At 41.8% G+C, this 27839-nt stretch overlaps 2 protein-coding genes across 7 annotated transcripts in view; one reads left to right on the top strand and one right to left on the bottom strand.

Moving 5' to 3' along the window:
- Positions 1-653: 653 nt before the first annotated feature.
- On the bottom strand, positions 654-26786 carry LOC139375338 (mitogen-activated protein kinase kinase kinase 7-like). 2 transcript variants are annotated; one of them, XM_071117029.1, is made up of 15 exons: positions 26557-26786; positions 26297-26393; positions 24960-25070; positions 24652-24717; positions 24395-24440; positions 23897-24035; positions 9756-9884; positions 9467-9591; positions 9128-9258; positions 8836-8923; positions 8503-8636; positions 8272-8428; positions 8035-8096; positions 7683-7798; positions 654-3301 (listed from the first exon to the last, which is right to left on the bottom strand). In XM_071117029.1, exons 2-15 carry the CDS (start codon positions 26360-26362, stop codon positions 3133-3135), a joined length of 1539 nt encoding a protein of 512 aa, XP_070973130.1. In that variant the 5' UTR covers positions 26363-26393; positions 26557-26786; the 3' UTR covers positions 654-3132. The 2 variants fall into 2 exon arrangements, with proteins under 2 accessions (XP_070973130.1, XP_070973131.1); XM_071117030.1 differs by having other exon boundaries at positions 26297-26559.
- Positions 26538-27839, top strand: part of LOC139375334 (RAB3 GTPase activating protein subunit 2 (non-catalytic)) — a 24447-nt gene continuing 23145 nt past the window's right edge. For 3 of the 5 annotated variants that reach the window (XM_071117025.1, XM_071117024.1, XM_071117022.1), the window contains exon 1: positions 26560-27538. In XM_071117025.1, the coding sequence (XP_070973126.1) occupies positions 27430-27538 (109 nt within the window). In that variant the 5' untranslated portion in view covers positions 26560-27429. Of the gene's footprint in view, positions 27539-27839 lie in introns of all 5 variants that reach the window. The other 2 variants (XM_071117023.1, XM_071117026.1) reach the window with 2 other exon arrangements.

Genomic DNA, 27839 nt, shown 5'->3' with positions numbered 1-27839 from the left:
TGGTATGGGCAGGCATAAGGTACGGACAACAAACAGAATTGCATTTTATTGATGGGAATTTCAATGCACAGATACCGTGACGAGATCCTGAGGCCCATTGTTGTGCTATTCATCCAAAGGTATCACCTCATGTTTCAGCATGATAATGCACGGCTCATGTCGCAAGGATCTGTACACAATTCCTGGAAGCTGAAAATGTCCCGGTTCTTCTATACTCACCAGACATGTCACCCATTGAGGATGTTTGGGATGCTCTGGATCGACGTGTACGACAGCTTGTTCCAGCTCCTGACAATATCCAGCAACTTCGCACAGCCATTCCACAGGCCACAATCAACAGCCTGGTCAACTCTATGCGAAGGAGATGTGTCGCACTGCATGAGGCAAATGGTGGTCACACCAGATACTGACTGGTTTTCTGATCCACACCCCTACCTGTTTTGAAGGTATCTGTGACCAACAGATGCATACCTGTATTCCCAATCATGTGAAATCCATAGATTAGGGCCTAATGTATTTATTTACATTGACTAGTTCCTTATAGGAACTGAAACTCAGTCAAATCTTTGAAATGGTTGCGTTTATATTTGTGTTCCGTGTAGCTTTAAAGGAGTTCATAACTTTACTCAGTAGGTTTGAGAAGCACACATGTGAACAGGGGCTACCAAAATGATTTCTTATGCATCAAGTGCATAACAGAGCACAAAACTGAAATAAAGGAGATTAAATAAAGGAGATGAAAAAACAGTGTCACCAGGGTGTCACCAAGTGGTTTAAAGAAAGGGACAAGTCAATTGAAATAAAGGACATTAGTGCAGATATTATTCTACAGAATATACAGAATATACAGAATATACCAAAACCATTGAAATCGTAGATTTTAGGAACTGTTTTATGCACTTAAGTATACAGGCATTTCCAATACACTGAGTGACACACAAAGTGCAAATTAAATCAAAAAGATATGCTAGGGCAACATTATATTAGCGATGTCCTTTATACAAATAATGTAAAAATAGCATTTTCTTGTGTGCATTACCTTTTATTTGAGTACTTTTGAAATCCTTAGATATACAGTGAGCTCCAAATGTATTGGGACAGTGACATCTTTCATTTGAGGGTAAGTTCATCCATATACGGTGAACCGTTTAGAAATTACAGCACTTTTTGTACATAGTCCCCCCCATTTACAGTTCTATTGGGCACAAAATAACCTGAAACAACCAAAACAAAGATCAAATACATCCAACAAGTGACTCCAAAATGACACAATACATTATTTACCATTCATTTCTATTGGGCACAAAACAATCTGAAACACAACCAAAACAAACAGCTAATTATTTTCAACAAGTTTGTAGAGTCACAAGCTTGATGTAATCATTGTGTGCTAGGAATATGGGACCAAATACTAAACATTTGACTACTTTAATACACATACAAGTGAACTTGTTCCAATACTTTTGGTCCCCTAAAATGGGTGGGTGGGGGGTAAAAATGGATGTAATTTCTAAACGGTTCACCTGATATGAAAATAAATAAATACCCTCAAATTAAAGCTGACAGTCTGCACTTCAACCTCATAGTCATTGTGTCATTTCAAATCCAAAGTGCTGGAGTACAGAGACACAACAACAACAAATGTGTCAATGTCCCAATACGTTTTGAGCTCACTGTACATTCAAAAGTGCATTGACGACATCTGGTTTTGCAAGTCAAAATGCTATTTTTAAAAATACAGCACAGAAAGTGAGATATAGCCTAAGGCAACTTGTGAACACGCAGGCGCACACAGAGGGCAAATAAAGCGAACATAAGTATATAACACATTTCTGGAAGTGATAGAACAAGACCAAGCACTTAGTCCACAACCAGCACATACACATTTAACACTATAGGGGTGGATACAAAAGTCAAATAATTGACTAAATTAACAAAATATAATAACTAATACTTAGTGGTGGTGGCATTCTACATTTAGAGAATGAGAAAAGAAATATCTAAAACCTCCAAGGCAGAAAGATTGAGAAAGATCTCAAAACAAATGTAAAACTTTGCTGATTCTCCGAACATGGAAAAGTATAGGCTATATAAAAATCATAAAAATCCATTTAAAATAGTGTCATTACTTCTCAATGAGCCAGTGCATATGAAAAGGGGAAAAGATATAAGAATGCCATAGAAATTTTAAAAGACGCAAATATATATGAAACGACAGCCTTTTGTGCATATCTTAGTCATCTCCATACAAAGCTAGCTGTCATAGAGAGGTCAGAGCCAGAGAAGAACAACAAGTTGAGCCACTTCTTTCAATACTAGCACCTCTACAACAGCCCTGGGGAGGGGACAGACATCTGCAGCAAGACAGGAAACACCTCAAGTCGTCTGAGGTGTTACTGCAAGTCATACACCTTAACAACACCAACAGCCACACTAAGAGCATACATTAAACTTAGGCACAGATCTAGGATCAGCTTGTCCTCCTCAAATCCTAACTTTAAACATTGGGGAGGGGAATACAAAACTGACCAAAGATCAATCTCTAGAGGCAACTGCATTTTATTTTGGATGTCAACTGCTACAGTAGAAGATGTTACAGGGCCTCCAGGCTTCTCTTGTTCAACGAGTCCACTGTTCCTCTGGCAGAATAGAATAACGTCTTTGCGAGACATGCGTGCAAATGAACTGAGCTGTTAATGAGACATCTTGCACAATATTATTGTTGTACCTAATGCGGCAGAGTATCTTAACTGTACAGCGCATTGGGGAGCAAGGACCTGAGGGGAGACCTGCTGTGTGCAGTCTGCTGCTGACTGTGGATCAGTTGAGGATCTACAAAACATTCATAATAGTATGGCTTTCCTCTTTGGCCAATGATCCAAGAACAGTTTAAGAGCAACACGGAAGTGTTAACAAATGGCCAGTCTCTTTAGCTGTTCATCCAAAAACAGTTGATGAGCAATATGAAGGATTCATTACAAATATGGTAGGTATATTTGGCTGCAGCTGATCCCAAAACAGCTGAGGGTCAACAGAAGAGACATCACAAAATGGCCACTTGACAGACAGTGTCTTCGGCTGCTGCTGATCTGAGGACAATTCTAGTGCAACAGGCACACATCAGGAGGCATTCTAACTCGTCTGTTGCTGACTCTGGATCCGCTCCAGCTTGTTCTTACAAACGTGGAAGTAGGTGGAGAGACTCTTGTTCTCGTCCAACAGTTTGTTGTGTTCCTGAATCAGACGGGACGTGTTCTGCTGCTGCCTCTCATCCTGGTGCAGCTCAGAGATCAGCTCCTTCCTACACATCACCACCACAAAGGGAGAGAGAACATGTTTAGCGTTTAGGTAGCCTATATTCACTGTAACTGCACAATAAATGATTACACAGTAAAATACTATACAGTTTTGGAAACAAATTCTAATGAATTGACTCATGTTAAGAGTAACTGGTATCACAACAGATACAATAAGTAAACCAGTAAGTCATTAGTCACACTAGAGTACAGTGCCATCTGAGGTACAGTGTCTGCAAATTGGATGAACATCTTCTGTCAAAGCATAGGGAGGCTGGTAAAAATGTATTTATTTGAAATTGTGCAGGATGAAAACTCGAGATGCACCATCTCTTTTTCAAGAGTACCCCCCACCCCCCCAAAAAACGGTTCCAATAATAATATACAATTACTGTTTAACAATAATAACATTGAAATAATAATGATAAAAAACTGAAACTTACATTTACACCATAAAAAGTTGTTAACTACTAATAGGCCTAAAACGAATAAAAACAACTGCTACAACTACTAAGAAAACTAAATACCTATAATTAATATACATAAATAATGTGACTTAAGTGACTGTGAATATATACAGTGCCTTGACATATTATACCCCTTGACATATTCCACATTTTGTTGTGTTACAGCCTGAATTCAAAATTCTTATTTATTTATTTAACCTTTATTTAACCAGGTAGGCTAGTTGAGAACAAGTTCTCATGTACAATTGCGAGCTGGCCAAGAGTAGAGCAAAGCAATTTGAAACATACAACAACACAGAGTTACACATGGAACAAACGTACAGTCAATAATACAGTAGAAAAAGTCTATATACAGTGTGTGCAAATGTGGTAAGATAAGGGAGGTAAGGCAATAAATAGGCCATGGTGGCAAAGCAATTACAATATACCAATTAAACACTGGAGTGATTGATGTGCAGAAGATGAATGTGCAAGTAGAGATACTAGATACTATAAGATGTACTGTACAGTAGTGGGCAAAAGTTTTGAGAATGACACAAATATTAATTTTCACAAAGTAGAGATACTGGGGTGCAAAGGAGCAAGACAAATAAATAAATTCAGTATGGGGATGAGGTAGTTGGACCGGGTATATTACAGATGGGCTATGTACAGGTGCATTGATCTGTGAGCTGCTCTGACAGATGATGCCTAAAGCTAGTGAGGGAGATATGAGTCTCCAGCTTCAGTGATTTTTGCAGTTTGTTCCAGTCATTGGCAGCAGAGAACTGGAAGAAAAGGCGGCCAAAGGAGGAATGGCTTTGGGGGTGACAAGTGAGATATACTTTCTGGAGCGAGTGTTACGGGTGGGTGCTGCTATGGTGACCAGTGAGCTGAGATAAGGCAGGGCTTTACCTAGCAGAGACTTGTAAATGACCTGGAGCCAGTGGGTTTGACGACGAGTATGAAGCGAGGGCCAGCCAATGAGAGCGTACAGGTTGCAAGGGTGGGTAGTATATGGGGCTTTGGTGACAAAACGGATGGCACTGTGATAGACTGCATCCAATTTGTTGAGTAGAGTGTTGGAGGCTATTTTGTAAATGACATCACCGAAGTCGTGGATCGATAGGATGGTCAGTTTTACGAGGGTATGTTTGGCAGCATGAGTGAAGGATGCATTGTTGCGAAATAGGAAGCCAATTCTAGATTTAATTTTGGATTGGAGATGCTTAATGTGAGTCTGGAAGGAGAGTTTACAGTCTAACCAGACACCTAGGTATTTGTAGTTGTCCACATATTCTAAGTCTGAACCGTCCAGAGTAGTGATGCTGGACGGGCGGCCAGGTGCGGGCAGCGATCGGTTGAAGAGCATGCATTTAGTTTTACTAGCATTTAAGAGCAGTTGGGGCCACGGAAGGAGAGTTGTATGGCATTGAAGCTCGTCTGGAGGTTGGACACAGTGTCCAAAGAAGGGCCAGACGTATACAGAATGGTGTTGTCTGCATAGAGGTGGATCAGAGAATCACCAGCAGCAAGAGCGACATCATTGATGTATACAGAGAGTTGGTCCGAGAATTGAACCCTGTGGCGCCCCCATAGAGACTGCCAGAGGTCCAGACAACAGGCCCTCCGATTTGACACACTGAACTCTATCAGAGAAGTAGTTGGTGAACCAGGTGAGGCAGTCATTTGAGAAACCAAGGCTGTTGAGTCTGCTGATAAGAATGTGGTGATTGACAGAGTCGAAAGCGTGAAAAAGTGATCTTATTCTCCATGGACTTTACAGTGTCCCAGAACTTATTTGAGTTTGTGCTACAGGATGCAAATTTCTGTTTAAAAAAGCTAGCCTTAGCTTTCCTATTGGTTCCTAACTTCCCTGAAAAGTTGCAAATCACGAGGGCTATTTGATGCTAATGCGGTACGCCACAGGATGTTTTTGTGCTGGTCAAGGGCAGTCAGTTCTGGAGTGAACCAAGAGCTATATCTGTTCCTGGTTCTACATTTTTTGAATGGAGCATGCTTATTTAAGATGGTGAGGAAGGCACTTTTAAAGAATAACCAGGCATTCTCTACTGACGGGATGAGGTCAATATCATTCTAGGATACCCGGTCCAGGTTGATTAGAAAGGCCTGCTCGCTGAACTGTTTTAGGGAGCGTTTGACAGTGATGAGGGCTGGTCGTTTGATCGCAGACCCATTACGGATGCAGGCAATGAGGCAGTGATCGCTGAGATCTTGGTTGAAAACAGCAGAGGTGTATTTTGCGGGCAGGTTGGTTAGGATGATATCTATGAGGGTGCCCGTGTTAACGGATTTGTGGTTGTACCTGGTAGGTTCATTGATAATTTGTGTGAAATTGAGGGCATCAAGCTTAGATTGTAGGATGGCCGGGGTGTTAAGCATGTCCCAGTTTAGGTCACCTAGCAGCACAAGCTCTGAAGATAGATGGGGGCAATCAAAAATGGATTCAACAGATTTTTTTCTCACCCATCTATGCACAATACCCCATAATGACAAAGTTAAAACATGTTTTTAGAAATGTTTGCAAATGTATTGAAAATGAAATACAGAAATAACTAATTTAGATAAGTATTTCCCACCCCTTTTCTATGACACTCCAAATTGAGGTCAGGTGCAAACGATTTCTAGAGTTTCCAAGAGCACAATGGTCTCCATCATTGGGAAATTGAAAAAATATGGAACTACCCAGACTCTGCCTAGAGCTAGCAGAAGGAGTTCAGTCAGGGAAGTGAGCAAGAACCCAATGACCACTGGCTAAGATGGGAGAACCTGCCAGAAGAAAAGTCTCCACAGCACCAATCTGGGGTTTTTGGGAGAGTGGCCAGACGGAAGCCACTCCTGAGAAAAAGGCACATGACAGCACACCTGCAGTTTGCAAAAAGGTACTTGAAAGACTCTTGAGATTATCAGGCAAAATATTCTGTGGTCTGATGAGACAAGAATTGTACTATTTGGCCTGAATGCACAGCACTATGTCTGGAGAAAAACAGCCACAGCTCTTCACCAGTCTCTCTACCGTGGCATGGCTGTGGAAACATCATGCTATGGGGATGCTTTTCAGTGGCAGGAAATGGAAGACGGGTAAGGATAAAGGGAACAATGAATCGAGCCTACATACAGCCAAAGCAATGCTGGAATGGCTTCCGAAAAAGATCTGAAAGTCCTTGAGTGGCCTAGCCAAAGCCCAGAGAAAATCTGTGGAATGGCTTGAAGATTGCTGTTCACTGCCACTCCCTATATAATTTAACAGATCTTGAGAACATCTGCAAGTAAGAATAGGAGAAAATCCCCAAATTCAGATGTGCAAAGCTGATACTGACATACCCAAGATGACTCAAAGCTGTAAATTGCCTCCAAACGTGCTTCTAGAAAGTATTAACTCAGGGATGTGAATATTTACAGTACCAGTCTAAAGTTTTAGACAAACCTACTCATTCTAGGGTTTTTCTTTATTTTTACTATTTTCTACATTGTAGAATATTAGTGAAGACATCAAAACTATGAAATAACACATATGGAATAATTTAGTAACCAAAAAAGTATTAACAAATAAAAATATATTTGAGATTCTTCAAAGTAGCTTCGCTTTTCCTTGATGACAGCTTTGCACACTCTTGACATTCTCTCAACATGAGGTAGTCAAATAAAGATGAACCCTGGAATAAGTAGGTGTGTCCAAACTTTTGACTGCTACTGTATGTAAAAAATATATTTCTGTATTTTACTTTATTTTAAATTTGCTAAAATTAAAAAAGCATGTTTTTTTACTTTGTGAATATGGGGTATAGTGTGTAGATGGGTGAGAGAAAAAAAGCAATTTAATCGATTTTGAATTCAGGCTGTTCGACAACAAAATGAATAAGTCAAGGGGTATGAATACTTTCTGAAGGCACTGTATATATGGTAATATGTGACATACTTTCTTTGGGTGAGAAGGGTGATTTCAGTCTGCACTTTAAGGTACTCCTGGGCCATTCTGCAGTGCTGCTCAAACACAGCCATGGACTCTTTGGAATTAGAGAATGGGGCCAGGGGCTAAACACAACCCAGAAACACACATCACCGTCATGCACTTACAATTTATCACATTGTTCTTATTGTAAATTACTTAACTTCTTTAACATATTTCATATTTCAAGTAGAGGACACATGAAATCCCCAAAAAGGTAGTAAGTAAGCTTTTAGATAGTGTATCAAATGTGACTGGTTGGTTATCAGTATCAGTCAGCATTGAAGATGAATGGAGAAAGAACTCCCCATTCCTGCAGTACCTGCAGCTGGTGATCCAGTGTCAGATATGCCATGGGGATGGAGCTGTCCAAACCATTCATATCTGAAGACATAGAAAACATACTGGTAAGTATGACATGTTTACTGTATGTTGTATGGTACTGCCCCCTGGTGAACACTGCAGTGACAATGTGTCAGACATACAGTAGATTCCGGTCATATAACATATTCTGTAAGCTGGCTCTATTACGACAACCAAAACTAAATAGGGCCCATACCTGTGGGACTGATAGAAACCCTCAGCTCTGGCCCCGATTGGCCAGCACATTGCCCTTTGATCTCAGTGGGGGCAGGACTCTGGGTACGCTCACGATCAGGCAGGCTCTCCACACTAGCCCTTCTGGACGAGGGCAGGCTGGGGCGTAATGTTCCCCCCTGAGAAGGAACATGAACAGCATGAACATTTGTATGGATGAGATAACTTAATACTCCAACTATATCTGCATCACCTTTGATTGTTTAAACTGAAGTGGAAATCTAGCTTCAATGCTTTTCAGGGTGTCATCTCTCCCTTGACAGTTTGTTCTGTGTTCCATGTTGCTTTCAGTTCGGTAGCTGTTGATAGTGTTGTCTGCATAGGAACCTACAGAAGAGACGACGGCGTTTTCAATCTGTTTTTACAGAAACTGCTGCAATAACAGAATCTTCTGAATTTCATGAATATGCATTTTGAAAGCAATTACTACATAGCACAATGTTAGTACAATGTAAAGTGATACTTGTCAACAACTGTTAATAAAATCTGGCAACCTTCACAGAGTATTTAAATCTATGGGACTGGCCTGTGCTTGTGGCTGAGGATGAGCCACTCCTACTGTTGCCTGGACACTGGTGAGGGTACTGGAGAGGCTCATCAGATCCTGGGAAGTACTGCATACACATGGAGGAAGAGTACACAATGCTAAACAGGAATCGCAGATCTAAAATCAAACTCTCATAAACTGTGGAAGAGACACCATTTGATAATAACTAAGAAATAAGCTGCAGGTTTTTACTAACATCTATGGGTTATTATTAGTGCTGTGAATGTGAAGTTCTGACCTCATGGGTCTGTGGGGTTTTCCAGTACTGTACCTTCATGAGGCTTGCCATGGTGTTCCTGACCTCCTCCATGGAGGGCCTCTGGGAAGGGTCTTTGTCCCAGCAGTGTGTCATCAGATTCTCGATGGGCTCCGGGAGGTCCTTTATCAGGGGGGGGCGAGTACCTGATAACCCATACAAGAGAATGGCATGTCAGTGTGGGAATATCAATAGCCTAAAGTGGCTTCTTCTACTCATCTTCATCTAACAACTAGGTAAGATTTTCTTTCAAACCTATATTCCACTTCACTACACAGACATTTTGCGGTTTGGGTTTTATTCCTCTGTGTGTATGTAACTACACTAAGCGTCTATGGCTCGGAAACCTCTCACCTCTGTGCACGGCCCACATGATGCAGAAGGCCGATCCTCCGATCTCGTCAAAGGGCTTTCTACGAGTGATCCCCTCCCACAAGATGATGCCCCAGCTGAACACATCACACTTCTCACTGTAGTTACTGCCTGGACAACAGAGTCACAGAGAGATACAGGTGAGTGAAGGAATACAGGTTAGAGTGAGATCCTAGATTGTTCTATTGGTGAAACAGAGAGACTTGGTGCTTGGTCCATTTTGGTCTTCTGCTTTTGAATGAAAGTAGGAAAACCCCTTGCTAAAGGTTACTTGCCTTCAAACACTTCTGGTGCCATCCAGGCTGCACTTCCTTTGTTGTTGGTCATGTGTGTCTGGATGTCACAGGCTGTCCCAAAGTCGCAGATCTTCAACACTGTGCCACCCTGTACAAGTAGCAGACTGAAACACGTGGCTATGGTTTAGGTTCAGAGAGTACAACCTCATTAACCTCTAGAAGTCTAAGCTGTTGGGGGGAATTGTTTTGCGGAGGGGGTCTTAACATGGATCATTTAGCTACTTGATTTAGAATTTTGCCTTTACTACTGCTACTACTACTACTACTACTACTACTACTACTACTACAGCCCATAGAAACACATTGAATAACACACACATTTAAAAAAGACTGTCAAACAAATAAAACATAAGCAATAAGGTTTTGAAGTGTCTGTCCTATATCTAGGAGATATAAGAAAGCTCAGAAAATATTTTAGTTTTTTTGGACACATATTTAACCCCTTATTTTTTGTTGGCACAAAACTACCTCCATTTGTTTGTATGGGTTACCTTCAGACGAGTCCCATGGCACTTGCGGGGGTCATTGAGCAAACGTGAGTCTCTCCTTTCCATAGTGGGGTCATATTAGTTTGTAGCGCAAATGGTTCAGATGCCACAGACAGAAGTTGGCACATCAGCGTCACCAACTTCAGACGAGTCCAGTGACACTTGTGGGGGTCATAGAGCAATGAGAGTCTCATGAGAGTCTCCCCTTTCCATAGAGTGGTCATAATAGTTTGACGATACAGACATTTCGGACGCTTCTGACATTTTAGTGAGACTACCGATTTTCAGGATGTCTCATGATCTGAAAAACACAGCTGTAGGTTGGCCACTTTCCACCCCAGATGCATAAGGCTGACATTGGTGGATGCAGTGGATTGAGATGCAGCCTATGCAAAAAAACTGATATCTCTAGCTTAAACTGACGGATTCTGATGGGATTTATTTTTATTTTTTTTACTTAGATGTGTTAATAGACTCTTCAGGATTACATATACAGTTACTAGTCAAAAGTTTGGACACAGCTACTTATTCAAGGGTTTTTCTTTATTTTTTACTATTTTCTACATTGTAGAATAATAGTGAAGACATCAAAACTATGGAATAACACATACAGAATCATGTAGTAACCAAAGAAAATGTTAAACTAATCAAAAATATTTTAGATTCTTCAAATAGCCACCCTTTGCCTTGATGACAGCTTTGCACACTCTTGGCATTCTCTCAACCACCTTCACCTGGAATGCTTTTCCAACAGTCTTGAAGGAGTTCCCACATATGGTGAGCACTTGTTGGTTGCTTTTCCTTCACTCTGCAGTCCAACTCATCCCAAACCATCTCAATTGGGTTGAGGTCGAGTGATTGTGGAGGCCAGGTCAGCTGATGCAGCCCTCATCACTCTCCTTCTTGGTCAAATAGCCCTTATACAGCGTGGAGGTGTGTTGGGTCATTGTCCTGTTTAAAAACAAATGACAACCCCACTAAGTGCAAACCAGATGGGATGGCGTATCGCTACAAAATGCTGTGGTAGCCATGCTGGTTAAGTGTGCCTTCAATTCTAAATAAATCACTGACAGTATCACCAGCAAAGCACCCCCACACCATCACAGCTTCTCCTCCATGCTTCACGGTGGGAACCACACATGCAGAGATCATCCGTTCACCTACTCTGCATCTCACAAAGACATGGCGGCTGGAACCAAAAATCTCACATTTGGACCAAAGGACAGATTTCCACCGGTCTAATGTCCATTGCTCATGTTTATTGGCTCAAGCAAGTCTCTTCTTATTATTGGTGTTGTCGTGATGTTGGTACCATTAATGCGATGACGATTATTTTATCAAATCAATTAACTATGTTTAATTATTACGATGATTAAACTAATCATGTAACAATTAACTCATTAGCAATTTTGGGTCACCACGGGAAAAGTTTGTTTAATGAGTTACCGTTTCCCAAATGAACTCCACAGATATAAATATATAGTTATACCAGTCATCCATTAATTATCATTATTACCACATCAGTCTCATTCAGAACGTCGTTGACTTCAAATCTGCACCAACCCTAGTCTCCAGGATGAATCAGCGATACACAAATTGGCTTCATTATTTATTTACTAACTAAATAAATAACACAGAATTACATAAACACACACAGGATAGATTAAACATTGATTAACATGATGCAATGAAAAGTCCCTAGTGGACTAACCCAATATGATGGCTGGTTACATCATTTTTTAAAATGTTTTATTATTTTTTATTTAACCTTTTTTAAACTAGGCAAGTCAGTTAAAAACAAATTCTTATTTAAAATGACAGCCTACCGGGGAACAGTGGCAGAATGACAGATTTTTACCTTGTTAGCTCAGGGATTCGATCCAACAACCTTTCGGCTACTTGCCCAATGCTCTAACCACTAGGCTACCTGCCGCCCCAATGAAAAGGGATGGGAAACGAAAGAACGGGAGGAGAGACAAAGGGATTCAACTATCATACATACAGTTGAATAATATGCTCATTGTAAATGTGGATATTTAGCACCCTAACAACCGCTCATTCGGATTTAGAAATACAAAGTACATATTTACGCTTGTATGTCTTTGTCGTCTGGTGAAATCACTCGATCAGTCTGTGGAGAGTAGTTCATCAGAAAGTCTCTGGTTGTGTAAGTCTCTGGTTGTCCACCAGAGGGTACCATGTCCTTTGTAGTTGTAGTAGGTTGGTCTCGGAGTGTCTGATAGAACACATCTTCCAGAGGTGTACCACGGGGTGTTCAGTGGGCCTTAGTCTTCACTCTGTTTGTTTAGAATAGATACCCTAGAGCAGGTATTCCCAAACTGGGGTATGTGCAATGCCGTTGGGGGTACGCCAAATAAAAATGTGATTCACATTTTTTTTTAAATAATGTTTTTTTTTCCTCCACATTTTCAAACAGTATATTTTCCAACGGGGCTATACATTTGGGTGAGTTTTTTCTCTCGCCTGAGTAGCCTCGTTTCACTGGCAAAAATCTAATTAAACCATATAGTGTTCAGTGTAATAACAACCCAATGTCAAATATAGCTAGCCTATTCAAATAATTAACATCCAATCACATTAACCGTTACTCTCTCGCGGGAAACCTTCACTCTTGCACAGATATTTAGAAATTAAACATGACCATTTGAAAAATAAGCCACGGGAGTTTTTTGATTGAGAATAAAGACGACTTTCGAGTAGTAAGACATGTGAAAGCAACAGATAAAGCAACAGATACCATTTTTGTACATATTATTTTTATTTAACTTGGCAAGTCAGATTTTTACCTTGTCAGCTAGGGGATTCGATCTAGCAACATTTCGGTTTAGCAACATTTCGGTTACTGGCCCAATGCTCTAACCACTAGGTTACCTGCCACCACATTAACCGAGTGGCTAGGACAGACAAGCTCCATACCATTGTGGAGGACGTCATTCTTCCTGCTGCCGTGGATATGGCTGGGACAATGCTGGGGGAAAAGGCCCCAAAAAACTATACAGACAATGTCTTCATCAAACAACACTGTTTCACAATGCATCAGTGACATGGCAGGAGATGTTTTGAAACAATTACTGCTTCGCATACAAGCCAGTGAATTATACGCATTACAGCTGGATGAGTCAACAGGCGTGGCGGACCTGGCACAGCTCCTGGTAAATGTCCGTTACGTTTATGGGGGGTCAATTAAGGAAGACACCCTTTTCTGCAAACCACAGAAAATCAGGACAACATGAGAGGATATTTTTAAAGTACTGGACATCTTTGTGACATCAAATGGACTTTGGTGGTCAAGACGTTTTGGTATCTGTACTGATGGCGCAAAAGCCATGTGCCACGTCCTGACCATAGAGAGCCTTTTTATTCTCTATTTTGGTTAGGTCAGGGTGTGACTAGGGTGGGTAATCTAGTTTGTTTTATTTTTATGTTGGCCTGGTATGGTTCCCAATCAGAGGCAGTTGTTTAACGTTCTCTCTGATTGGGGATCATATTTAGGCAACCCATTTCCCCACGTTTTTTTTGTGGGATCTTGTTTTTGTGTTGTTGCCTGTGAGCACTCCAGAACGTCACGTTTAGTTTATTCTTTATTGTTTTTTTGCGGTTCACTTCAACTAAAATATGTTGAACCGATTTCACGCTGCGCTTTGGTCCGAGTGTGATTAGGACGATCGTGACAGAAGATCCCACCACAACAGGACCAAGCAGCGTGCCCAGGAGGAGAAGGTATCCTGGGCTTGGGAGGAGATCAAGGAGGAGAAGATATCCTGGACTTGGGAGGAAATTATGGCAGGAGACGAAAGCCTTCCTTGGAAGCAGACGCAAGGAGAGAAGGGAGGACAGCGACGACGCCGGGGTTCGCGGCCACATAGAAAGCCCAAAAGACAGCCCCAGGGGGGGGAGCACATGGGGTGGTTGGCGGAGCCGAGGAGTGAACCAGAACCAGTCTGGGAGAAGAGGGAGAAATTGGAGGAGAGTGACCGGAGAGAGTTGTTGTGCTGGTGTATGATGCACGACATTCGCCCTAATTATCAGTCTGATGCCACCCGAGTCAGCTCTCTGTACTTGTCCTGAGGAGCGTGCTATCAGTCTAGTAAAATCTGTGCCAGATCCACGCACCAGGTCTCCAGTACGCCTCCCCAGCCCTGTACGTCCTGTGCCAGCTCTCCGCACTTGCCTTGAGGAGCGTGTTATCTGTCCGGTACCATGTGTGCCGGCTCCACGCACCAGGTCTCCACGCCCAGTACGCCCTGTGCCAGTTCCCCGCACTCGCTGTGCGAAGTGTGTCATCGTTCAGGTACAATTTGTGCCGGCTCCACGCACCAGGTCTCTAGTGCGCCTCCACAGCCCAGTACATCCTGTGCTAGCTCCCCGCACTCACTGTGTGAAGGTTGTCATCTGTTCTGTACCAATTGTGCCGGCTCCACGCACCAGGTCTCCAGTATGTCTCCCCAGTCCGGTACGTTCTGTGCCTGCTCCTCGCACTTGAAGTGGGTGTCACCTATGCCATCTCCACGCAGTAGGCCTCAAGTGCGCCTTCCCAGTCCGGTACATCCTGTGTCTCATCCTCGTGCCACCTAGATGCCCACCCGGACCCTCCCCTATAGAGTCAGGTTTTGCCGCACCTTTGGGGGGAACCGATTTCACGCTGCGCTTTGGTCCGAGTGTGATTACGACGATTGTGACACTATGACAGCGATACATAGTGGAGAGGTAACGCGCGTGCAAGCAGTTGCTCCCGACACCACTTGGGTAAACTGCAGCATCCACGAGAGGCTCTTGCTGCCAAGGGAATGCCTGACAGCTTGAAAAACGTTTTGCACACTACAGTGAAAAATGTTAACTTTGTTAAAGCAAGGCCCCTGAACTCTCGTGTATTTTCTGCATTATGCAATGATATGGGCAGCGACCATGTAATGCTTTTACAACATACAGAAATATGCTGGTTATCAAGGGACAGAAAAAAATTAATAAAACTGTATTTTTTTTGTGAAGAATCAACAACAAGTGGGACACAATCATGAAGTGGAATGACATTTATTGGATATTTCAAACTTTTTTAACAAATCAAAAACTGAAAAATTGGGCGTGCAAAATTATTCAGCCCCCTTAAGTTAATACTTTGTAGCGCCACCTTTTGCTGCGATTACAGCTGTAAGTCGCTTGGGGTATGTCTCTATCAGTTTTGCACATCGAGAGACTGACATTTTTTCCCATTCCTCCTTGCAAAACAGCTCGAGCTCAGTGAGGTTGGATGGAGAGCATTTGTGAACAGCAGTTTTCAGTTCTTTCCACAGATTCTCGATTGGATTCAGGTCTGGACTTTGACTTGGCCATTCTAACACCTGGATATGTTTATTTTTGAACCATTCCATTGTAGATTTTGCTTTATGTTTTGGATCATTGTCTTGTTGGAAAACAAATCTCCGTCCCAGTCTCAGGTCTTTTGCAGACTCCATCAGGTTTTCTTCCAGAATGGTCCTGTATTTGGCTCCATCCATCTTCCCATCAATTTGAACCATCTTCCCTGTCCCTGCTGAAGAAAAGCAGGCTCAAACCATGATGCTGCCACCACCATGTTTGATAGTGGGGATGGTGTGTTCAGGGTGATGAGCTGTGTTGCTTTTACGCCAAACATAACGTTTTGCATTGTTGCCAAAAAGTTCAATTTTGGTTTCATCTGACCAGAGCACCTTCTTCCACATGTTTGGTGTGTCTCCCAGGTGGCTTGTGGCAAACTTTAAACAACACTTTTTATGAATATCTTTAAGAAATGGCTTTCTTCTTGCCACTCTTCCATAAAGGCCAGATTTGTGCAATATACGACTGATTGTTGTCCTATGGACAGAGTCTCCCAGCTCAGCTGTAGATCTCTGCAGTTCATCCAGAGTGATCATGGGCTTCTTGGCTGCATCTCTGATCAGTCTTCTCCTTGTATGAGCTGAAAGTTTAGAGGGACGGCCAGGTCTTGGTAGATTTGCAGTGGTCTGATACTCCTTCCATTTCAATATTATCGCTTGCACAGTGCTCCTTGGGATGTTTAAAGCTTGGGAAATCTTTTTGTATCCAAATCCGGCTTTAAAACTTCTTCACAACAGTATCTCGGACCTGCCTGGTGTGTTCCTTGTTCTTCATGATGCTCTCTGCGCTTTTGACGGACCTCTGAGACTATCACAGTGCAGGTGCATTTATACAGAGACTTGATTACACACAGGTGGATTGTATTTATCATCATTAGTCATTTAGGTCAACATTGGATCATTCAGAGATCCTCACTGAACTTCTGGAGAGAGTTTGCTGCACTGAAAGTAAAGGGGCTGAATAATTTTGCACGCCCAATTTTTCAGTTTTTGATTTGTTAAAAAAGTTTGAAATATCCAATAAATGTCGTTCCACTTCATGATTGTGTCCCACTTGTTGTTGATTCTTCACAAAAAAATACAGTTTTATATCTTTATGTTTGAAGCCTGAAATGTGGCAAAAGGTCGCCAAGTTCAAGGGGGCCGAATACTTTCGCAAGGCACTGTATATTCAATGTGCGGGACAAAATTGAGGCTATGATTAAGAAGTTGGAGCTATTTTCTGTCTGCATTAACAAGGACAACACAGGTCTTTCCATCATCATTGTATGATTTTTTGCTTGCAAATGAACTCAAGCTTACGGACAATGTCAAATGTGATATAGCGAAGCACCTGAGTGAGTTGGGTGTATAATTACGCAGGTACTTTCCCAAAACGGATGACACAAACAACTGGATTCGTTATCTCTTTCATGCCCTGCCTCCAGTCCGTCCACTTACCTAACTAACAATTTTTTCAGAATGGCACAAATTCCCCGATATCAGGGTACTCATGTCAACATGTTTGCTTTCAGAGCATATTTGATCCCAAAGACCTGAACAAGATAGCCTCATCGAAAATGCAACAAGCAGTTCTGTAAAAATTTAATTTAATCAGAAGCCACTGACAGATTTCTGGATTGGGCTGCACTCAGTTTCTTACCTTGGCAAATTGCGCTGTTAAGACACTGACGCCCTTTACAACCACGTAACTATGTGAGAGTGGATTCTTGGCCCTCACTAGCATGACAACTAAATAAAGGCACAGACTGTGTGTGGAAAATGATTTAAGACTGAGACTCTCTCCAATACAACCCAACATTGCAGAGTTGTGTGCATCCTTTCAAACACAACCTTATCATTAACCTGTAGTGAGTTATTCACCATTTTTGATGAACAAATAAACTTGTATATGCAAGAGGGCTAAATAAAGAGCAAAATGATTGATTATTATTATTTGTGCCCTGGTCCTATATGAGCTCTTTGTCACTTCCCACGAGCCGGGTTGTGAAAAAAACTCACACTCAATCTTATGTTTAATAAATTGGATAGTGTGTGTATAGTATTGTATAGTGTGTGTAGTATTGTATAGTGTGTGTAGTACTGTATAGTGTGTGTAGTATTGTATAGTGTGTATAGTATTGTATAGTGTGTGTAGTATTGCATAGTGTATGTGTGACAGTCTTACAATGATGGCAAAAAAACCAAATTTGAGACTGCGCTGATCCTGGTGCTGGAGGGGGTACGCAGCTGGATGTTGAATGTTTGAAGGGGTACGGGACTATAAAAAGTTTGCCAATGACTGCCCTAGAGATACCTATAGTGGTGAGAGAAAATTGTTCTTTGTCTCTCGTCTTCAGTCCAGTTTCCTAGGCTAACAGTGCATAAACAGCTGCAGAATGAATGCTCCCGTGTAGTCTTCTTCTTCGATTTTCAGAGGGTCTTACCATTTTCTGGTATTGTAGTTTCAAACCATTTTGCCATATCCAGCTCACGCTGTACTTCGGCTGGTCTTTAGTTTTAAACCATTTCTCAGCAGTTTAGCCAAAACTTCACGCTGTCGGTCACGCTGGTCTAATGTAGTCTAACCATTTCGTACCTTTCAGCTCACGCTGTCGGTCACGCTGGTCTAATGTAGTCTAACCATTTCGTACCTTTCAGCTCACGCTGTTGGTCACGCTGGTCTAATGTAGTCTAACCATTTCTACCCTATCGGCTCACGCTGTCGGTCACGCTGGTCTAATGTAGTCTAACCATTTCGTACCTTTCAGCTCACGCTGTCGGTCACGCTGGTCTAATGTAGTCTAACCATTTCGTACCTTTCAGCTCACGCTGTCGGTCACGCTGGTCTAATGTAGTCTAACCATTTCGTACCTTTCAGCTCACGCTGTCGGTCACGCTGGTCTAATGTAGTCTAACCATTTTGTACCTTTCAGCTCACGCTGTTGGTCACGCTGGTCTAATGTAGTCTAACCATTTCGTACCTTTCAGCTCACGCTGTTGGTCACGCTGGTCTAATGTAGTCTAACCATTTCGTACCTTTCAGCTCACGCTGTTGGTCACGCTGGTCTAATGTAGTCTAACCATTTCGTACCTTTCAGCTCACGCTGTTGGTCACGCTGGTCTAATGTAGTCTAACCATTTCGTACCTTTCAGCTCACGCTGTTGGTCACGCTGGTCTAATGTAGTCTAACCATTTCGTATCTTTCAGCTCACGCTGTTGGTCACGCTGGTCTAATGTAGTCTAACCATTTCGTACCTTTCAGCTCACGCTGTCGGTCACGCTGGTCTAATGTAGTCTAACCATTTCGTACCTTTCAGCTCACGCTGTTGGTCACGCTGGTCTAATGTAGTCTAACCATTTCGTACCTTTCAGCTCACGCTGTCGGTCACGCTGGTCTAATGTAGTCTAAACATTTCGTACCTTTCAGCTCACGCTGTCGGTCACGCTGGTCTAATGTAGTCTAACCATTTTACACGTCCGGTTTACCGTCCGTATACTGGTCTGTAGAGATTCCAACCATTTCAACGTGTGGATGGTCCTCACGTTCTCTGGTCGAATGTACATTTTGTTAGCGTCCTTTTTATGCCTTCGCCTTGGAGGGCGGTTCCATCACGTTGCTAAAAGGTCTATGATCACGTGGGCGTGGTTACTAACTGGGTAAGCCTTTACATGAAAAACAACTCTTATTTAGAAGACTAAAATCACAATTCATCTTCTCACAAATAGTTTCATATTTAATCATATATGTTCCACAACATTTAGATGGAAATCTGATAACTGGGACATATACAGTGCCTTGCGAAAGTATTCGGCCCCCTTGAACTTTGCGACCTTTTGCCACATTTCAGGCTTCAAACATAAAGATATAAAACTGTATTTTTTTGTGAAGAATCAACAACAAGTGGGACACAATCATGAAGTGGAACGACATTTATTGGATATTTCAAACTTTTTTAACAAATCAAAAACTGAAAAATTGGGCGTGCAAAATTATTCAGCCCCTTTACTTTCAGTGCAGCAAACTCTCTCCAGAAGTTCAGTGAGGATCTCTGAATGATCCAATGTTGACCTAAATGACTAATGATGATAAATACAATCCACCTGTGTGTAATCAAGTCTCTGTATAAATGCACCTGCACTGTGATAGTCTCAGAGGTCCGTCAAAAGCGCAGAGAGCATCATGAAGAACAAGGAACACACCAGGCAGGTCCGAGATACTGTTGTGAAGAAGTTTAAAGCCGGATTTGGATACAAAAAGATTTCCCAAGCTTTAAACATCCCAAGGAGCACTGTGCAAGCGATAATATTGAAATGGAAGGAGTATCAGACCACTGCAAATCTACCAAGACCTGGCCGTCCCTCTAAACTTTCAGCTCATACAAGGAGAAGACTGATCAGAGATGCAGCCAAGAAGCCCATGATCACTCTGGATGAACTGCAGAGATCTACAGCTGAGCTGGGAGACTCTGTCCATAGGACAACAATCAGTCGTATATTGCACAAATCTGGCCTTTATGGAAGAGTGGCAAGAAGAAAGCCATTTCTTAAAGATATCCATAAAAAGTGTTGTTTAAAGTTTGCCACAAGCCACCTGGGAGACACACCAAACATATGGAAGAAGGTGCTCTGGTCAGATTAAACCAAAATTGAACTTTTTGGCAACAATGCAAAACGTTATGTTTGGCGTAAAAGCAACACAGCTCATCACCCTGAACACACCATCCCCACTATCAAACATGGTGGTGGCAGCATCATGGTTTGGGCCTGCTTTTCTTCAGCAGGGACAGGGAAGATGGTTAAAATTGATGGGAAGATGGATGGAACCAAATACAGGACCATTCTGGAAGAAAACCTGATGGAGTCTGCAAAAGACCTGAGACTGGGACGGAGATTTTTCTTCCAACAAGACAATGATCCAAAACATAAAGCAAAATCTACAATGGAATGGTTCAAAAATAAACATATCCAGGTGTTAGAATGGCCAAGTCAAAGTCCAGACCTGAATCCAATCGAGAATCTGTGGAAAGAACTGAAAACTGCTGTTCACAAATGCTCTCTATCCAACCTCACTGAGCTCGAGCTGTTTTGCAAGGAGGAATGGGAAAAAATGTCAGTCTCTCGATGTGCAAAACTGATAGAGACATACCCCAAGCGACTTACAGCTGTAATCGCAGCAAAAGGTGGCGCTACAAAGTATTAACTTAAGGGGGCTGAATAATTTTGCACGCCCAATTTTTCAGTTTTTGATTTGTTAAAAAAGTTTGAAATATCCAATAAATGTCGTTCCACTTCATGATTGTGTCCCACTTGTTGTTGATTCTTCACAAAAAAATACAGTTTTATATCTTTATGTTTGAAGCCTGAAATGTGTTAAAAGGTCGCAAAGTTCAAGGGGGCCAAATACTTTCGCAAGGCACTGTACATTTGTAGAGTTAACGTTATTTGGTTATACCATCCTTAAAGATATAAAACAACAACTTATTTGACATGATTATTGTTTCGAGCCCCACAAACCGTTTCCCACATGATTTTTGTTAGGAATATTGTGTCATAATCCACATTCTGATGATGTAGTTTTGGCGGGAGGAATCTCCTTGTAACAAAAGGGTTCTTTCCCCTCAATCCTGCAGAGCCCAAAGGCAGAGTTTTGGCTAGGTAATCTCAGCAAAAAAAGAAACGTCCCTTTTTCAGGACCCTGTCTTTCAAAGATAATTCGTAAAAATCCAAATTACTTCACAGATCTTCATTGTAAAGGGTTTAAACACTGTTTCCCATGCTTGTTCAATGAACCATAAACAATTAATGAACATGCACCTGTGGAACGGTCGTTAAGATACTAACAGCTTACAGACGGTAGGTAATTAAGGTCACAGTTATGAAAACTTAGAACACTAAAGAGGCGTTTCTACTGAACACCAAATAAAAGATGCCCAGGGTCCCTGCTCATCTGCGTGAACGTGCCTTAGGCATGCTGCAAGGAGGCATGAGGACTGCAGATGTGGCCAGGGCAAAAAAATGTAAATGTCCGTACTGTGAGACGTCTAAGACAGTGATACAGGGAGATAGGACGGACAGCTGATAATCCTCGCAGTAGCAGACAACATGTAACAACACCTGCACAGGGTAGGTACATCCGAACATCACACCTGCGGGACAGATACAGGATTGCAACAACAACTGCCCGAATTACACCAAGAACCCACAATCCCTCCATCAGTGCTCAGACTGTCTGCAATAGGCTGAGAGAGTCTGGACTGAGGGCTTGTAGGCCTGTCGTAAGGCAGGTCCCCTCCAGACATCACCGGCAACAACGTCACCTATGGGCACAAACCCACCGCCGCTGGAACAGACAGGACTGGCAAAAAGTGCTCTTCACTGACGAGTCACGGTTTTGTCTCACCAGGGGTGATGGTCGGATTCACGTTTATCGTTGAAGGAATGAGCATTACACCAAGGCCTGTACTCTGGCGTGGGATCGATTTGTAGGTGGAGGGTCCGTCAGGTTCTGGGGTGGTGTGTCACAGCATCATCGGACTGAGCTTGTTGTCATTGCAGGCAATCTCAACGCTGTGCGTTACAGGGAAGACATCCCCCTCCCTCATGTGATACCCTTCCTGCAGGCTCATCCTGACATGACCCTCCAGCATGACAATGCCACCAGCCATACTGCTTGTTCTGTGCGTGATTTCCTGCAAGACAGGAATGTCAGTGTTCTGCCATGGCCAGCGAAGAGCCCAGATGTCAATCCCATTGAGCACGTCTGGGACCTGTTGGATCGGAGGGTGAGGGCTAGAGCCATCCCCCCCCCCAGAAATGTACGGAAACCTGCAGGTGCCTTGGTGGAAGAGTGGGGTACCATCTCACAGCAAGAACTGGCAAATCTGGTGCAGTCCATGAGGAGGAGATGCACTGCAGTACTGGTGGCCACACCAGACACTGACTGTTACTTTTGATTTTGACCCCCCCTTTGTTCAGGGACACATTATTCCATTTCTGTTGGTCACATGTCTGTGAAACTTGTTCAGCTTACGTCATAGTTGTTGAATCTTGTTATGTTCATACAAATATTTACACATGTTAAGTTTGCTGAAAATAAACGCAGTTGACAGTGAGAGGACATTTCTTTTTTTGCTGAGTTTATTTACGACCGTCATAAAACTGCCTAACTCCATCCCTCTCCCCCTCTGTGGGAGAGAGAGGGCGCTGTAGAGCTGATCCACTGTAACCTGATCCTTCGGATCTGCACAGGAAAGTCATGAGTGTCCTTTAGTTGTGGTTTCTTTGCAGCAGTTCGACCATGAAGGCCTGATTCACGCAGTCTCCTCTGAACAGTTGATGTTGAGATGTGTCTGTTACTGGAAGCATTTATTTGAGGTGCAATCTGAGGTGCAGTTAACTCTAATGAACTTATCCTCTGCAGCAGAGGTAACTCTGGGTCTTCCTTTCCTGTGGGTCTTCCTTTCCCAGACCCTTTCCTGGGTCCTCATGAGAGCCAGTTTCATCATGGCGTTTGATGGTTTTTGGAACTGCACTTGAAGAAACTTTAAAAGTTGTTAATTTCCCGAATTCACTGACCTTCATGTCTTAAAGTAATGATGGACTTTGCTTATTTGAGCTGTTCTTGACATAATGGACTAGGTCTTTTAACAAATAGGGATATCTTTTGTATACCAAACCTACCTTGTCACAACACAACTGATTGTCTCAAACACATTAAGGAAATAAATTCCACAAATTAACTTTTAACAAGGCACACCTGTTAATAGAAATGCATTCCAGGTGACTACCTCATGAAGCTGGTTGAGAGAATGCCAATGTGCAAAGCTGTCATCAAGGCAAAGGGTGGTTAATTTGAAGAATCTCAAATATATTTTGATTTGTTAAACACTTTTTTAGTTACTACAAGATTCCATGTGTCATTTCATAATTGTGATGTCTTCACTATTATTCTACAATGTAGAAATTAGAAAAATATAGAAAAACCCTCGAATGAGTAGGTGTGTGCAAACTTTTGACTGGTACCATATATACAATATTTGTTTTTTTAAGTACTGTAAACAGATTGCAAAATTCTGGTAACTTTGCCACAATTCCCTGGTTTTCCAGAAATCTTGGTTGGAGGACTCCTGAATTTTCTGCTTATTCCCTTCGTAATTCCAGGAATCTTCCCACCAGTATTTCTGGAAAACTGAGGAAATTTGGGAAAGTTCCCGGAATTTTGCAACCCAGAAACAGGCAGTTAAGCAACAGCACAAACAAAAGGGCCATACTTGGGTGGTTTGAGGTCTCTGTGAATGAGGGCCTTGGGTTTCATGGCGTGGAGATAGGATACACCCTGAGCACACTGCAGACACCAGCTCATAGCGTGGGATGCACTGTACTGGGGCAGGGGCTCAGCTCCATGCAGCACTTGGAATGGACAGACAACACAGAGCGAGAGAGAGAGAGAGAGAGAGAGAGAGACAGAAAGTCGGGTGGGGCGCACAGAACAGACAGAGATACAATATTAACCATGGTAACTGGCACAGACCCTCACAGATCATGATTGAACAATGACATACAGTAAGAATCTCTTGCACAAGACACCACACTGAACTAGACAGAAATATAGTGGGAGATTGATACACTGTTAAATGCACTTCGACTAAGATGAGGGATTCAAGCTATGGTTGGCAAATAGAAGTACTAACAATACACTTATTGAAATAGCTAAGAAATTACATGAAAGAAAATACTATGTTAAAATGAAGCTGAATTGATTTTTTTACCATTGTATAAGGAGCCACCCTCAGCATATTCCATAACAAGACACACCTGTGTGAGAATGTTACAATCATTTTGATAAAAAGGGAAAAACACTTAGTGTATGAGATTGCAAATGTGGTGTCAATATAGAGGAAAATCTGTAGACCTATTACATGAATAATAAATCACTAATAAATGAATAATTACACATGGGCCTAAAGTATATAATTGAACAACAGGCAAATCATACTAAGAAGACAACTCTCCTGAATGTACTCACTGGATTATCACATGAGCCATAGAGCTTGACAATATTTGGGTGATTTACTCTGGAAAGCTGGCGGAGCTGGATGAAGAAGAGACATGGAAACGGATCTCACCATCTTAACATTCATGTATTGCTTAATTTACATTGTAATTGGATATCATTTGACTGCAGCTACCTAATATCAAAAGAGTCCATAAATGTTAGCGGGAATATTTATATTGGGATAACAAAACTTATTTAAACAATAGACTAGACCCCAAAAAACAGGGTTAAATGAAAAATGATGCTTTACAGCAGGTAAGGAGAGGAGGTTCCTGTACCTCTACTACAAAAGCTTTCCTCTCAGATTCACTCTCTATGGTCTTGATGGCCACATCTTTGCCTTTCCATTTAGCCTTGAAGACAACTCCAAATGTCCCTCTGCCAACAACCTGAAGAAACACAAAGAAACAAATGTCACACATATAAAACACAGCAGCTCTAGTCTAGTAACATGCTTTCAAGGAAAATGTTGTGTTTTCACAATAATGTATATAAACCCTGGATTGCTGATGCTATGTATTGCCCAATGAGAGGCTTTGATGCAGCCAGAAGAAGCAGTCATCCATAGGAATTAATGGAATTCTACAGTATTTCAATTAAATGTTTCAAGGTCAAAAATATACAGTAGCAGTCAAAAGTTTGGACACACCTACTCATTCAAGGGCTTTTCTTATTTTATACTATTTCCCACATTGTAGAATAATACTGAAGATGTAGAAAATGTAGAAAGTAGAAAATGTAGAAAACAGTAAAAATAATGAAAAACCCTGGTATGAGTAGGTTTCTAAACTTTCAACTAGCACTGCATTTTTCTTTATACGTTAAAGAAAACATTTTTATATTTTGTTTCATGTTTAACTTACATAATACAATTTGAAACTATGCATTAAGGTGTCTGTAATAGAATAAATATGGAAAAAACAAATGTAGACATTAATAAATGCATTTCTATAGCTTCCAAAATATTTTTTACAATGGTGGGGTAGTGCCAAGATGGAGACGAGGTGGTATATATAAAAAGTGAGTATATAAATAATTGTGTTTTAATTTCTGTCACTTCTGAAAGTCTAGGACAACGGGTCCTCTTCTAGGTTATAATCTGACATGTTGCGGAGTGTTGGTCGGTCTCATAATTTTCTGTATAATCTATTTAAGCAATTAGGCCAGAGGAAGTATGATATATGGATAATATACCACGGCTAATGGCTGTTCTTACGCACAACACAACGCGGAGTGCCTGGACACAGCCCTGAGCCATGGTGTATTAGCCATATATCACAAACCCACGAGGTGCCTTACCTGCTATTATAAACTGGTTATCAACGTAATTAGAGCAGTAAAAATAAATGCTTTGTCATACCCGTGGTATACGGTCTGATATACCATGGTTGTCAGCCAATCAGCATTCAGGGCTTGAACCACCCCGTTTATAAAAATCATTAGATACTGCTGGTGTTTTGAAAGAGGTAGCCTATCTTGGCTCCATAGTTGAAACTGACACAGAAGTGGCATGGATGATCACAACACTAAACTTCTATTCAACAAGGTTACTGTAATTTCCCCTCACAAAAGGCGAATTGTTTGGTACTATAGGCAGCTATCATACGACACTTACCTCTTCAACTTCTATGTCCTCATATTCTATCTCTTCGAAGGGATAGCCAGGAGGAGTCTCAAGCATCTTGAAGGCTGTAAGGATTCCGCAGAGCAAGCTAGAATACAACAGACTGTATTAGCATACTGTCTGCCGTTAAACTGACCAGTCAGTTATTTAGACACAGGATTTATTTTCATGTTGCAGCGCTAGATATTTCATGCCACAAACTGGGTTGCACAACCCCTCCATAATAATTTCCATTCGCTGTTGAAACATACATCAGGAAGTAAGAAGCTGTCCACTCCAGCGAGCCGCTGTTTCGAACACTCAGGACGAAGAGTTACATTGTATCAAAAGCGATAAACTAGGACAAGCGGTTTATCATCATTATGTATGACGTTTTGTTACATCCAACGTGGGAAAATCAACTGGCATGAACAGCAAATTAGAACGAGTTTGATAATGTCAGAGTCATAACAAATGCCGTTTGTTCTATGGTTTGCGCAGTGAAATGTTCGCAGGCTTGTGGCGCATTCAAGAACAGTACACGGTTCATATTATGCAAACGCCGGTGCGGTCCTCTCAAGATGCATCCCAGGTTTAAACCCCGTGTGAAAAGGCAGCACCAATAGATTTCACATATTATTATTTTACTGGCACTAATGTAATTATCGATTCAAGCCTGAAGGGTAGGCGTTTTTTGCTGTGTTGAATTGTCAACCTTTGCTGACCTTGAACAAAGCTCAATTGTATTTGTTGAACCTGCCTTCCTGAGCGATAGAGGGCGACGTACACGAAATCGTCTCTGTAAAAGTGCTTCGAGATTGTATTTTATGGTTAGCGATGTGTCATCACAATACAGTCAGTCATTGGTCATCACCAAAACACTTGAAGTAAAGGGTTGAAACGGTGCAAATATTAACGAAATCCACTGACAGCAACACCTTGTACATGTATTTGTTTACTAACATTCATGGAAACGATACATATTTCAACGCAAAGGATCCCTGAGGAGTCTTGTCTTCTTGATTAGCGCTAACTTCATCATACTGCAACGTTGTTGTTTCCCCGTTGGACTGCAGCTGCCAGCTAATGTTAGCTTAGCTGGCTAATTCCCTGTATCCCCTCTGCCTCGTCGGGACGGGATCGAAATGTCCTGCTGCCTGCTCGAGTTCTGCCGGGTCCAAGAACTCAAAGCAGTCCGGGAGTTCTTGTTCCAGAACCAGCAAAACAACCCTTCTTTGGGGGACAAGAAAACAGGTAAATTAACTAGCTAACGCTCAGCTCTGGGCGAGCTAAATTGCTGGTTATGACCAACTTGTTTGATTGCTTTGAAAAAAGAGACGAGGTATACAAACAGCAAAATTTGCTATTGACTTGTATAAAGTGTGTGTGTAAATTTTTTTTGACTAAATAATGGTTCACAAATTGCACAACTTGTTGTTGACAATCCAGTTGACATTGGACTGTAATTTGTTCTATGGGCTACGTCACTTGTCATCTCATGCCTGCAGAATCTGACAACTCTCTCTGACAACTCAAGTCGCAAATTTTGTTCCAG

The sequence above is a fragment of the Oncorhynchus clarkii genome, chromosome 19, assembly GCF_045791955.1.
Source record: "Oncorhynchus clarkii lewisi isolate Uvic-CL-2024 chromosome 19, UVic_Ocla_1.0, whole genome shotgun sequence".
In the NCBI taxonomy this organism is placed as follows: Eukaryota; Metazoa; Chordata; class Actinopteri; order Salmoniformes; family Salmonidae; genus Oncorhynchus; species Oncorhynchus clarkii.
This window is presented reverse-complemented; position numbering and strand designations above follow the sequence as displayed.